The sequence below is a fragment of the Schistocerca cancellata genome, chromosome 4, assembly GCF_023864275.1.
Source record: "Schistocerca cancellata isolate TAMUIC-IGC-003103 chromosome 4, iqSchCanc2.1, whole genome shotgun sequence".
Classification (NCBI taxonomy): domain Eukaryota; kingdom Metazoa; phylum Arthropoda; class Insecta; order Orthoptera; family Acrididae; genus Schistocerca; species Schistocerca cancellata.
In genome coordinates, this window is record NC_064629.1 from 873,818,948 (window position 1) to 873,833,126 (window position 14,179).

General features: G+C 46.2%; 1 protein-coding gene across 1 annotated transcript in view; it reads right to left on the bottom strand.

Moving 5' to 3' along the window:
* LOC126185028 (alkaline phosphatase-like) overlaps positions 1-14,179 on the bottom strand; it is a 206,518-nt gene that overhangs the window by 33,144 nt on the left and 159,195 nt on the right. The window contains exons 3-4 of the mRNA XM_049927761.1: positions 3,128-3,320; positions 2,873-3,036 (exon numbers count right to left, since the gene is read on the bottom strand). Of these exons, the coding sequence (XP_049783718.1) occupies positions 2,873-3,036; positions 3,128-3,320 (357 nt within the window). The remainder of the gene's footprint in view (positions 1-2,872; positions 3,037-3,127; positions 3,321-14,179) is intronic.

Here is a 14,179-nt window from a genome sequence, read left to right on the forward strand (position 1 = left end):
TTTGTTGTCAGCAATGTATTGAAGTACTTCATTGATGTTGCTCTTTTCCTTTGTAATTGTGAAGCTTAACACACTGATAGCACCTTTACATGGTGCTTGCATCCTAAGTTGTACTAAGGTTTGGTTGTTTGTTGCTAAACATTTATCTTCTAGGTGAATGAGTGTTTTACTGAAGGTGTCATCATTGAATTCAGTGGTCAGTTCAAGATGAACTTGTCAGATTTGGTACAATATGTCATCACTCATACTCTCTTTGAAGAAGTCCCATAGATTTTTTGGATTGAACAGGCTACATGTTGTTAGAATAAGGGTGAATAAGTCTCTCATTTTCTCAACTGAGGCTGAGAGTGAGGCTTCTTCTAATGTTAATTCCCAGTGGCTGTCGTTTTCCAGTAGTCTTAAGCATTGGCATGCTTCTCTGTACATCTGGCATAGGTAAGCATCAACAGTCTTGAGATGTGTGAAACTTGTTGGTCCCTGTATTTCGTGTAGTGATATCTGGAGATAGAAACATCCAGCATTGTTCGGATGTATGGTGTATTCTCGGCCTAGTGTGCCAGTTTCCATGATTCCTGAATGATCTTCTACAGGAATTCATTGTTTTCAGTGTTGAAAGATTTTTCTTGTTATGTTTCACATATAATAGGTAGGGATGTCAACATATAGTAATTTTTTTGTGAATGAACCCATTTGGCACAATTGGTAAAAAGCTGTTAATGTTGTGTTCTGAGGTGGTTCACTCACAATTTTTCTGGCAGTGTCTATTGTGAAGTAAACTCTCTATCCATTCTCTTAATGTGCTGCTAGTCCATTCTCCAAATGTACTGCTAGATGTTGCACAGCTGGTTTGCATTCACGCATAGGAAAACTGAACTCTGCCATGCAGCTTAGTTACTGTTGATGTATCTCCCTGTTTGATATATGAGGATATTGTCATTCCTGTTTTGTTGTTCACTGTCTTTGGCTACTTCAAATACTGCCATGTCACTGCCATTTTTCACATACTTACGGATATATTTGAGGGATTTCACTGAAGTTCAGTATTCTAAGCTTATGTGTGCTTGGAACATTTTGGAAAGTAGTGTGTTATAAGGTACTACCCTCTGATTATCTATTTCCAGTTGATTACTGCCACACGTTCATCTTTTTGCTGTGAAGCCACCCATTGTTGGGTGACCGTCTTCTGTATTTGGGATAGCTATCGACTCTGGTTTGTGTGTCGTCCAAGTATGGTATTAAGAATTTTTTTTTGTACATTTTCCATTGCTCACACATGGAAAATTGTGGTTCAATGACACAGGGAATATAGTAGAAACCAGTGGGATGAAATTAATACTGCTTTAATTATACTGAATAAGAGGAAAAATATTTCAACTTTCACTGCAGGCTTTCCCTGGATATAAAGTAACACTGCAATAATTACTTGGAGATATAGAAAGCGTTCCTAGTTTTAAGAGAGGCATCACAGCGTCCCTCAAGCCCCACAACATGAATCTGTTCAATTTCCCTAAGATAAATGTTATTTAAAGTATTGTGAAGGATAACTTTCAGTTTAATGTTGCAAAATGATGTACATAATGATACCCCTACCTGGCATTCTATCACTAGCAACTGATAAGGTAGTTAGTCACTTCCATATAGAGAAAGGACAGTTGTGTTTGGTTGGCACCTATTTAACACCTATCCATATTCTCCTTATGATGCACACACATCACTAGATGTAATCTGATTCACAATTTCCTCAAACATTTCAATAGGTAAGATTAAAAACAACAGTACAGCAACAACTGTCATTGATTTGGCAATGCAAGATGTGCTTCTGAAGTTGTTTGATTTGCCCTGACTGCATCCAGGAACTATTTCCTAACTTTCTTCCACATTCCAGTGTCCACAGTTCTTTTTATCTTACTGAGCAGATGTATCTTCGACTTCCTTTTGGGAACTGTGCTTTCAAGTTGGGTCACTAAAATGCAAATCATTAACCTTCAACAAAACACACATTTTGATTAGAAATGCTTATGATTTAGCAAAGAGATGCAGTTTCACCCTTTTCAATTGATTATGAGTCCAAGATAACGGAGTCTCATAAGGCATCTTGGTTCCTCAGTTCATGTGTTGACCTCCATTTCTGAGCTATTATCACCTGTTAAAGGTGTTTTTTTCTCTGACATAGTGGAGAATAATTTATTAATACAAATTTTCATTTACCTACATTCATTTCATTTTTTGTATAATGTAGTGTCACTTGAGATGGAGACACAATGCATCCACTTATGTGGTATTCTACACAGTTGCTGTTTCAATCATCATAATGTTGGGTTTTGTTTGTGGCCATCTACAAGGCCCCATTTTATTGACATTTCACCTATCTGCCTGCAGATTTTTCTCTCTAAGAGTCATGAGAACAGAAATGAAATTAGTTACATTTTTTCTGTGGTATTTCATGTGAGGATGTACGTGTTTCACTTACAAGGTTTCTTTACTTTGTGGAGCCAGTTTACAAACTGCAAGGGCTTGATACAGTTGTGCAGTTGTGTGTTTTCTGCCTGCTGGAACAACTGTGTCTCTTTAAGCTTTAGGTTATCAGTAACAAGTACTTTACAATACCATGACTGTAAACATTAACAGAATAGAATAATAACTGTGACCAGTCTTTCCAAACTCACCCTTTGATGCGGCATTCAGAAGTTACATATTTATGTTTGTAGCATAATGCTGGGTACTGGTTTGATATGCCCACCTAGTATCATCAGTTTTCATTGGGTACTGGCCAGAGAATTAATTTCAACTTCTTTCACATTTTCTGTTTGTCTTGTAACAATCTAACACCTTTGCAGTGTGAAATTACTAAACTAAACCTCTTGCAGCTAACCTTAATATTTTTCCCAGGTTCATCTTCCACAAGCTGTCGTGCTATGTCTTTGCAGTGACTTGCTGATGCTGGCATCTTGCTTTCACATTCCCAGTCCCTGCTGGCAGTGTGAGCATAGAGAGCACTTGGTGTTGCATGTGTTACTCTGGTTGTAGTAACAAAGCCTATAGTGGCAGAAAAGCAAATATTCTATCTACTTTTGAATAATGATGCAGATCAGTCATTTGGCATATCTTCCATCTAAATAATACAAACCTGTATCTTTCCCAGCATCTTGTGCCCATTTCAGAACAGAATGCAGCCAGCGAGTCTTGTCCAGTGATGCATCACAATCAGTATAGTTTACATGTTGATCAACGCCAACTACTTTAAAATTGGTCTTCACACCACTGAAGAGAGCTGTTGCAGTGCTCGCAGAGTCTGGGACCATTCTATCAGCATTATAAGTCTAGAAACAAAAACACAGTAATAGGAGATGTTAGTATGCAATTAATGAATGAACATTTCCACTAAATAGTAATGTACCATATTTTGAAGAAGTTCATGTTTGTACCTAACCATTTACAAAAGTTTTAATTTTATGAAATAAACTTCATGGGTGCTTCAATGGATGATTTCAACATTGTAGAAAAGTATTACTAATTTAATAGGTAAGTCACTAGATCAGCAGTAAAGGAGACACATTAAGGCATTCTTCACTGTAACTGCAAAAATTGTCAAACTACTGACAACAGTGTTAAGTGATTTAATGTCACTATAAACAGTGAAGGAAAAAACTCTAATTACATATTGAGGATTACCAATTCAGAGGTTGGGTCATTTGTGCCAACTCTATCCAGTGACAAATCCAAAGATGACATTGCTAGTGCCCATGTATCTGGGAGTCTACAAGCAATGCCACCTAGAGACCAAGGCCTTAAACCTGTCACACACTTTGGGAGATAACTGGTGTGTCATGTGGACAGTTGTTAAAGAGGGGTTACTGTGGTAGGTTTCTGGAGATAAGGAGCAACAAATGTCTATGTACAGATCGGGCAGTTACTGTAAATCACAAGCCAGTGGTTTGTGAGCAGTGAGCTGGAGCCTAATAGTGCTCTAGATGTGTTCCTTTGGATGCAGATCACTTGAATTTTGTGGCCACGACATCAATGTGAGTTCACTCTCATGCTCCTCAAATCACTCTAGCATTATTCTGGTCTAGTGACATGGATAGTTATCCTGTTGAAACTATCACTTCCAGAGGAGACATCAATACTGAAGGGAAGTAGGTGGTTTCCAATAATGTTCACACGCTCCACAGCTGTTGTGGTCTTTTGATTACTTCTACAGTGATTCGCGATCTCCAACCACATTAACCTCATACTTTGTTGTTCTACAATGGTCGAGTGCTACACCGTTAACTCAAACAATGGACTTGGGTTTTGTGTCGCTGGACTGTGCTCGCCAACATATGAAGTCTGAAGTGGATAATATTCAGGAGTACATCTTTCGGCGTTTTCCAGGGGCAGCTTACCACACCACAGTGCTATTCTGCAAGTTCCACCGGTAATTTATAGTCTGATCTTACGGGGCGTGTTTTCAATGTGCACAGAGAGCTCACACTTTTGTCACACAAGTTACCAACCCAACCCCTGGCCTGCCACCCCCCCCCCGCCCCCCCACACTTGTAGGGGGCCCCAGTTCTTACCACTCAGCCACTCGCCTCTCCCACAGATCCACCTGTGTCTGCCACGCCGGCCTTCCGTGTTATTTCTGAGGTAGGCAAATTCAAATCAGTACCTGTAACCTACGATCCACTTTACGAGACCCATACATGTATCCCGCAACCGCTCGTTCCCATGGTACCGACCGTGCCAGCCGCGTTGTGTTTTCGTGACACATCAAGAACAATGTGATCCGCCGTTGCTACGGACGTTCTTGCCAGTAATGCACTCATGACTACTGTGCTGGCCTGCTGTACGGCCTCCCCTGACATGAACCAGCCGGTTTTGCAAGGGACACCTAAGCCACCTTTGTACCCACCCCCAGGTCATCTGCCAAAGCTGACCTTTATACGAAGACAATCCTGTATCATAGATTGCACTTGTCGAGCAGCTTTTTGAGTTGCATCACGTGTACGACGACAACTCTAAGTTCCTGTGTCTCGTCACGCACCTCCATGAACACTCCTCTCACCACCACCTCTACTGAAGTATGAGTTCACGAAGAAAACGGTCATGGAATGACTCGCCTGCTCACTACAAGAATAACCATCAAGGTCTTGTACAAGGAACGCCTGGGGGACCGAACTCCATCACAACTCTGGCACTGCATACCATGCTGGGTATCACTCTGTGGGGGGTGTGGTCTGCCATATTGCCTACCGATCTACAGATCCACCTGCTACCGCACTCCTTTGAGACAATCGGCTCTCGTCCCCACATCACAGACCAACTGTATTCATTGCTACGACAACACCAACCAGCTCACCACTCACCGCTAATTGGCACAACTGCTCCTGCTTACCAGCTGTCTGCTGGCAGAGGCAGGGCTCGCTCTGCCTCCGTGCCTTCTACATCACCTGGCAGTATCTGCTCGCTCTCTCCACCATCCGAGCACTCCAGGATTGCCCATGCACCATATGTGCTGGTATACAAGCCATAACAAATCAACGAGGACAAGCCTCCTCTGATGCCACAGTCACCACCACCACAGCATCTGGCTCATCCATACTGCTGGTACAACAAGATTTTCGGCGATAATGCCAAGAAGTGCCGATTACCTTGCCAGCACCCAAACACCGACTGCTGGACCTAAAAGACACCAAGTCCTGCGGGGAACCTCACAGGCGTCCTCATACATTGCACTCCGTCCACTCGTCTGCCCGGCTGGATGGTCTTTGTACATGACTGACATTTCGTCACAGCTCGTTTTCCTAGTCAACACGGGTGCTGACGTGTCTATCATACCCCCCATCTTTTCACCGACGCATCAACGTTACAAATCTCAGGCTCTGTCAAAGTTACGGTGCACCTATCTCCTTCTCTGCGTTTTCCATGGACTTTCTACATTGCTGACATCAATGAACCAATTCTCGGTGTGGATTTTTTGTCCCATTACAAACTCTCTCCGAACATAGTTCAGGGATCAGTGCTACACCATCCCACTAACACTCAGATACTCTGCTCCCGCACTTATATTCCACGTTCTGTTTCTCTCGTGACACGTGAGTTGGTACGTGAGTGCTCCGCCTTCACGGGCGACATTGTGACCTGTGTCACAAACCTACTGTCAGGATACGACTTGGCAGTACAATTCTGCCAGGAAAACGACGAGCTGAAACAACGAATAGTACACACTTACAATGAGCTTGTTGCGGCTCGTACCTTGCTGCTGAAACTAAAGTCCACAGTCCCGCCACCTAAACGTGTTTCTCCAGCAGACACCAGCCCGGACGCTCATCAGGTTAGCCCAAAAACAATAATTGCGTGTGACGATCCGCGTACGGTACACTCCGCATCCCCGACACACTCGCCACGTTCACTGCCATATTGTCAGACAGTGCTTATAACGACAGTTGCGCGCACGATATGACCACACCCACTGCGCGGGCAGCTGCACCGCGTGTTGATAAACATTCCCCATCTCTTGCGCGCCAACCATGTGACTCGGCGGCCATCGCTGTTCCACGCGTGACGCCAACACCACTCTTGCCCACGCCGGGCCCCAAGTGCAAGGTTGACAGCAGACAGTCGCTGTGCGTTCCGACCTCCTCCACGCTGCGCGCGCAGCCGCCCTCTCCAAACGCACGCGCCGCGGTCAAATACTAGACATGTGACTTTCGTGCTGCCTTTTCCCACTTGTACTAACAGTTATGCCTCGTCGGGCCCTACCCGGCCAAAAACTTCACGTCAGGACATTGATCAGTCCCGTGTACAGTTATCAGTTTCTTCCATCACTGACGGAATGACACACAAGATAGTTACCACTGCCGGCCTTTCTATTAGGCACAACGTTAGATACCTCAACCCTATTAAGTTGCGTGCAGCCCGGCAGCAAATTAACAAACTTTTGGAGGCAGGTATCCTGCAACCATCAGACAACAACTGGTCTTCACCGATCCACCTTGTCCTCAAACACGATGGTTCTTTCCGAATGTGCGGCGACTGCAGATGTTTAAATGCTCATACTGTCATGGACAATTACCCCTTGCCTAACATAAATGATTTCACTCATGTGTTATCAGGCGCTACAATCTTCAGTGTTATTGACTGTAAAAGAGCCTACCACCAGATTCCCATAGCGCCGGATGACGTCCATAAAACAGCTATTACCACGCTGCTTGATTTGTTCCAATGCAATTTCATGCCATTCGGCCTAAAAAACACAGCACAAACGTGGCTGCGTTTCAATGACTCCATCTTATGACAGTTCGAGTTTTGCTTTGCATTTCTGAATGACATACTCATTTTCAGCAAGTCAGCTGAGGAACACCAAAATCATTTATCCATGGTCCTCCAGACCTTCAACTCCAACGGCGTCGAGGTCAACAAAGAAAAATTCCAGTTGCGTCAGCCTTTCAAAAATGGTTCAAATGGCTCTGAGCACTATGGGACTTAACATCGATGGTCATCAGTCCCCTAGAACTGAGAACTACTTAAACCTAACTAACCTACGGACAGCACACAACACCCAGCCATCACAAGGCAGAGAAAATCCCTGACCCCGCCGGGAATCGAACCCGGGAACCCGGGCGTGGGAAGCGAGAACGCTACCGCACGACCACGAGATGCGTCAGCCTTTCGTTACATTCTTGGGTTACACTGTCTCCAGCGACGGAATACAGCCTCCCAAATCTCATGTGCACGCCATCACTTCACTGCCGTCCCCGGCTATTTACAAAGAACTCAGATGTTTCCTGGGCACAATAAATTACTACTATCGTCACCTGCCTTCTGCCGCCGCCGTGCAGACCCTGCTGACAGACTCACTGTCGGGTAAACAAACTTCAGGGCTCAAACCCGTTCGCTGGACTGCACCTATGCTGGAGGCTTTCAATGCATTAACGACTTCTTTAGCTCATGCTGTGACACTTGTCCAATCCGACCCCTCGGCCGGGTTGCTCATCTCTACGGGCGCCAGTGACATCGCAGTTGCACCAGTACTACAGCAACGCAAGGCAGACACAGTTACCCTTCTTCATTTCTTCTCTAAAAAATATCAACAACTCAGAGGAAATACTCCGCTTTCGATAGAGAACTCCTCGCGGTCTACAAGGCTATCCAACACTTCTGCCCCAACGTGGAGGGTCGCTCGTTCTTCATCCTCACGGATCACAAACCACTCCCAGATGCTTTCTGAAACCGGGACCGAGGACCCACCCCCACGGCCTTTCCATCACTTTGATCTAGGCTCCCAATTCACAACCGATGTTCACTACATCAAAGTCACGAACAACACCGCTGCAGATTTTTTTCGTGGATCAATACTATTTCACGGATCATTGACTTATCCAACCTGGCCGCCCTACAAGCCTCCGACGAGGAATCTCAAGTTCTCCTCACGGGCACTCAAACATCCTTTGCGTTTACTAAAGCTAAATTCACCAGCGTTGTGGTGCGATTCTTCTACTGGTACCCTATGCCAATTACTCTTCCCCCCCCCCCACCCCCTCTGTGCCGACGTTCTGCATAACCTCACTCACCCTGGCGACCATGCCACTGCACGGCTCATCTCTGAGCGTTTCATTTGGAAAAATATAAAACGGGACTGTCAGACCTAGGCACCCAGCTGCGTCCCCTGCCAATGCAACAAAATCGGCCACCACCCCACCCCACCACTGGGACGATTTCGTCGTGTACATATCGATCTTATCCATCCTCTTCCACCATCGGTGGGGCACAGATACATCCTATCCATAACTGACCGCACGTCCCACTGGGAAGAGGCAGGCCCCTTACCTAACATTACTGCCGAGACCATAGCCAAGGGTTTTATCTGTTCATGGATTGCTAGGTTTGGTTGGGTCTGACCACCATCACCACTGACCAGGGTCAGCAGTTTGAGTCTTCCCTGTTCACCATTTTATGTAACATCTGTGGCATAAAGAAAATCCACACCACAGCCTACCACCCACAAAGCAACGGGTTAGTGGAATGGTGGCACCGCAATCTAAAAATGGCGCTCAGGTGCGACGACTGTCTCTGGTCTGAAGCACTTCCACGGGTGCTGCTCGGCCTCGGTTCAAATTTCAAGCCCGACTTACAGGGAACTATCTCAGAATCCGTTTTCAGGGAGAACCCTGTCTTACTAGGGGAACTCATTAAGACTCAAGTACCTGAAGACTTCCCGCCCTCCCCGGATTTCATAAATTGCATGCACACCCACTTCAAACATGAACGCTGCACCCACCTATCAGCCGCTCCCCGCCGGACACTTATGTGTCAACCGCTTTCAACACTTGCTCGCATGTAATGCTGAGAGACGATTCAGTCCGACAACCTCTGCAACCACCTTATCTCGGCCACTTTAAAGTCCTCCAGCGGGGCGATACAACTTTCGACATCATCATCAAAGACTGTCCGCAAACTGTTTCGTTACACTGATTCAAACCAGCATTTGTGGACCTCGTCGTCCCTCTGCTGGCTCAGTCTGATCCTCCTAACGACTCTCCCGCCGTGGAGTTCGACAATGTTCCTCCTTCGGCCACCACGCCTTTTTGTTCCCCCGACGTCTCCCTGTCGCCTTTCACGGGTTTCTCAGACACGTCACCCTCCACACCGTGTGTGGGTTTCGCTGCTACCTCATCGATGCTACCTCATCGACTATGGAGACACCCTCTCCCATAGTCACCCTGCACTGCAACGTACCCCCACAGCACGTGGTCGACATTTCAGTCGTCACTCTCGATGACCGAGTCCTCATTCTACTCACAGACACCACGGCCCCGGCACCCAATAACCATCAGTGTTATGCACAGTCTCACCCTCCCTCGTGAGTGCGACCCAATGACAATTTGCGCCTTCATCTCGCCAGATGGCTCGATTAGCATCTGGGCTTGCCACACCTACACCCCGCCATCCGCCGTTCAACCAACCTGCTCTCAGGCTGGCTGCCGCATCGCCCATCCTTGCTGGCTCAACGACTTCAAGGTGGATCTGATCCCCTTCGCTGTGCCTCCGCACCCCGCCCCGGTCGGGGTGGAAGTCCCGGTCGTGCATCTAGCAGCTCGTACGACCACCAACAGCATCGATGCCCACATCATCTTCCCTCAAGACTCACATGCGGTACTCCGTACTGCGGGGGGGGGGGGGGGGGCTGTGTGGCATCGATAGGTCATATTGACCTTAGACAACATTTATCTTTGGAACTCAGGTCGCTTATCCGAGCCACCCTGTTAATTCAGTCTGTTCTTATGCCTTGTACTGTGTGCACGTGTATGATAATTGTCGAAATATATGTATGTGCAGATATTAGTGGGGACAGTTTATTCTGTATACCGCTATTTGTATCCTGATCCCATATGAGCATCAGCTTTTACAGGATTCTGCATATAAAAAAATTAAACATGACACATTGGTTTCTTTAAATAAATATTTCATCCAGTACTCACTAAAGTTTTAACATCATGAAGGCAGAATGCAACAATTGTAAAACTGACACGAAGTGTACTACATGCTTAGATATGCAAATGAATATCATTTGATCAAAAAAGTAGGTAAGTGTAATGCCCTCTACACTGCCTGACAAATAAAGTGAGGCACACATAAGAGAAGGGGGGAACGAAATGAAACTTCATGGGTTGAAACATGGCAGTATGAGCCCACTTATCGTGAGATTACATCCCCTCTGACCCGCATGCATGCACTGATTTGTTTGATAAGGATATCATATCCTCTCCTGAGGCAAGATGTCCCACGACTGTCATAAATTTTCTTTGATATCCTAGATACTGACACTCAGAAAGCGATGACATCCAAGATGGTCCCATAGATGTTCTATCAGGAACAATTGTGAGGATCAAGCTGACCACCAGGAGTATCTCAACATTACGCAGACACTTTGTAGAGACACGTGCCATGTCCGCAAAAGCATTTTCCTGTTGAATTACGGCACCAAAATACTTTTGTATGAGATGTAACATATGAGGACGCAAGATGTGTGCTCCCTGCCGCCGTTGGATAAGCAGCTGCAGCAGCAAGTCGTATACTCCTAGCTCACTCATTTGTTACATAGTTTAATTCTTAATTTCTTTGCGTGTTTTTGGTACTTGCATTGTTTAATTCATAAATTTCGGGCGTATTATAGTATTTGAGAGTTGTAGCATCGCGTTTTAGTACCTGAATAGTGTAAATTCGCGTAGTCGTCTGTCAACTGTTTTTGTTTTGAACGGCCAGTGTCGGTTGGTCACAGTCAGTGTGCTCCCTGCCGCCGTTGGATAAGCAGCTGCAGCAGCAAGTCGTATACTCCTAGCTCACTCATTTGTTACATAGTTTAATTCTTAATTTCTTTGCGTGTTTTTGGTACTTGCATTGTTTAATTCATAAATTTCGGGCGTATTATAGTATTTGAGAGTTGTAGCATCACGTTTTAGTACTCGAATAGTGTTAAATCGCGTAGTCTCCTTCCGCCGCCGAGCAGTGTGTCAGCAGTGCACAAGTGGCAGCATTACTGCATTTACTAGGCAATCTTGTATTTTAATAACCGCTTCAATTTTGTGTCGTTTTGTTTGCGCTCTCTGTAGATTAGTTCAGACGTTCTTTGCACAGTTTTTAGCATGGATAGGGACTGCAACTGCTGTGTTCGGATGCAGGCTGAGTTGGCATCCCTTCGCTCCCAGCTTCAGGCAGTGTTGGCTTCGGTCACACAGCTTGAGGCTGTTGCCAATGGGCATCACTGTGGGGGTCCGGATGGGGGTTTGTCGGGGACGGCCAGCTCGTCCCACGCATCCCCCGATCGGACTACGACTGTGGTTGCCCGGGATACTGCCCGCATTGAGGCTGATCCCTCACCTGTGGTAGAGTGGGAGGTCGTCTCAAGGTGTGGCAGGGGGCGAAAGACATTCCGGAGGGCTGAACGGAAGGCCTCTCCAGTTTGTCTGACGAACCGGTTTCAGGCTCTGTCTCAGGCTGATACTGATCTTCAGCCTGACATGGCTGCTTGTCCTGTTCCAGAGGTTGCCCCTCAGTCTGCAAGATCCGGGCAGTCGCAGAGGGTGGGCTTACTGGTAGTTGGGAGCTCCAACGTCAGGCGCGTAATGGGGCCCCTTAGGGATATGGCAGCAAGGGAGGGGAAGAAAACCAAAGTGCACTCCGTGTGCATACCGGGGGGAGTCATTCCAGATGTGGAAAGGGTCCTTCCGGATGCCATGAAGGGTACAGGGTGCACCCATCTGCAGGTGGTCGCTCATGTCGGCACCAATGATGTGTGTCGCTATGGATCGGAGGAAATCCTCTCTGGCTTCCGGCGGCTATCTGATTTGGTGAAGACTGCCAGTCTCGCTAGCGGGATGAAAGCAGAGCTCACCATCTGCAGCATCGTCGACAGGACTGACTGCGGACCTTTGGTACAGAGCCGAGTGGAGGGTCTGAATCAGAGGTTGAGACGGTTCTGCGACCATGTGGGCTGCAGATTCCTCGACTTGCGCCATAGGGTGGTGGGGTTTCGGGTTCCGCTGGATAGGTCAGGAGTCCACTACACGCAACAAGCGGCTACACGGGTAGCAGGGGTTGTGTGGCGTGGGCTGGGCGGTTTTTTAGGTTAGATGGCCTCGGGCAAGTGCAGAAAGGGCAACAGCCTCAACGGGTGCGGGGCAAAGTCAGGACATGCGGGGACCAAGCAGCAATCGGTATTGTAATTGTAAACTGTCGAAGCTGCGTTGGTAAAGTACCGGAACTTCAAGCGCTGATAGAAAGCACCGAAGCTGAAATCGTTATAGGTACAGAAAGCTGGCTGAAGCCAGAGATAAATTCTGCCGAAATTTTTACAAAGGCACAGACGGTGTTTAGAAAGGATAGATTGCATGCAACCGGTGGCGGAGTGTTCGTCGCTGTTAGTAGTAGTTTATCCTGTAGTGAAGTAGAAGTGGATAGTTCCTGTGAATTATTATGGGTGGAGGTTACACTCAACAACCGAGCAAGGTTAATAATTGGCTCCTTTTACCGACCCCCCGACTCAGCAGCATTAGTGGCAGAACAACTGAGAGAAAATTTGGAATACATTTCACATAAATTTTCTCAGCATGTTATGGTCTTAGGTGGAGATTTCAATTTACCAGATATAGACTGGGACACTCAGATGTTTAGGACGGGTGGTAGGGACAGAGCATCGAGTGACATTATACTGAGTGCACTATCCGAAAATTACCTCGAGCAATTAAACAGAGAACCGACTCGTGGAGATAACATCTTGGACCTACTGATAACAAACAGACCCGAACTTTTCGACTCTGTAAGTGCAGAACAGGGAATCAGTGATCATAAGGCCGTTGCAGCATCCCTGAATATGGAAGTTAATAGGAATATAAAAAAAGGGAGGAAGGTTTATCTGTTTAGCAAGAGTAATAGAAGGCAGATTTCAGACTACCTAACAGATCAAAACGAAAATTTCTGTTCCGACACTGACAATGTTGAGTGTTTATGGAAAAAGTTCAAGGCAACCGTTAAATGCGTTTTAGACAGGTACGTGCCGAGCAAAACTGTGAGGGACGGGAAAAACCCACCGTGGTACAACAACAAAGTTAGGAAACTACTGCGAAAGCAAAGAGAGCTTCACTCCAAGTTTAAACGCAGCCAAAACCTCTCAGACAAACAGAAGCTAAACGATGTCAAAGTTAGCGTAAGGAGGGCTATGCGTGAAGCGTTCAGTGAATTCGAAAGTAAAATACTAGGTACCGACTTGACAGAAAATCCTAGGAAGTTCTGGTCTTACGTTAAATCAGTAAGTGGCTCGAAACATCATGTCCAGACACTCTGGGATGATGATGGCATTGAAACAGAGGATGACAAGCGTAAAGCTGAAATACTAAACGCCTTTTTCCAAAGCTGTTTCACAGAGGAAGACCGCACTGCAGTTCCTTCTCTAAATCCTCGCACCAACGAAAAAATGGCTGACATTGAAATAAGTGTCCAAGGAATAGAAAAGCAACTGGAATCACTCAACAGAGGAAAGTCCACTGGACCTGACGGGATACCAATTCGATTCTACACAGAGTACGCGAAAGAACTTGCCCCCCTTCTAACAGCCGTGTACCGCAAGTCTCTAGAGGAACAGAAGGTTCCAAATGATTGGAAAAGAGCACAGGTAGTCCCAGTCTTCAAGAAGGGTCGT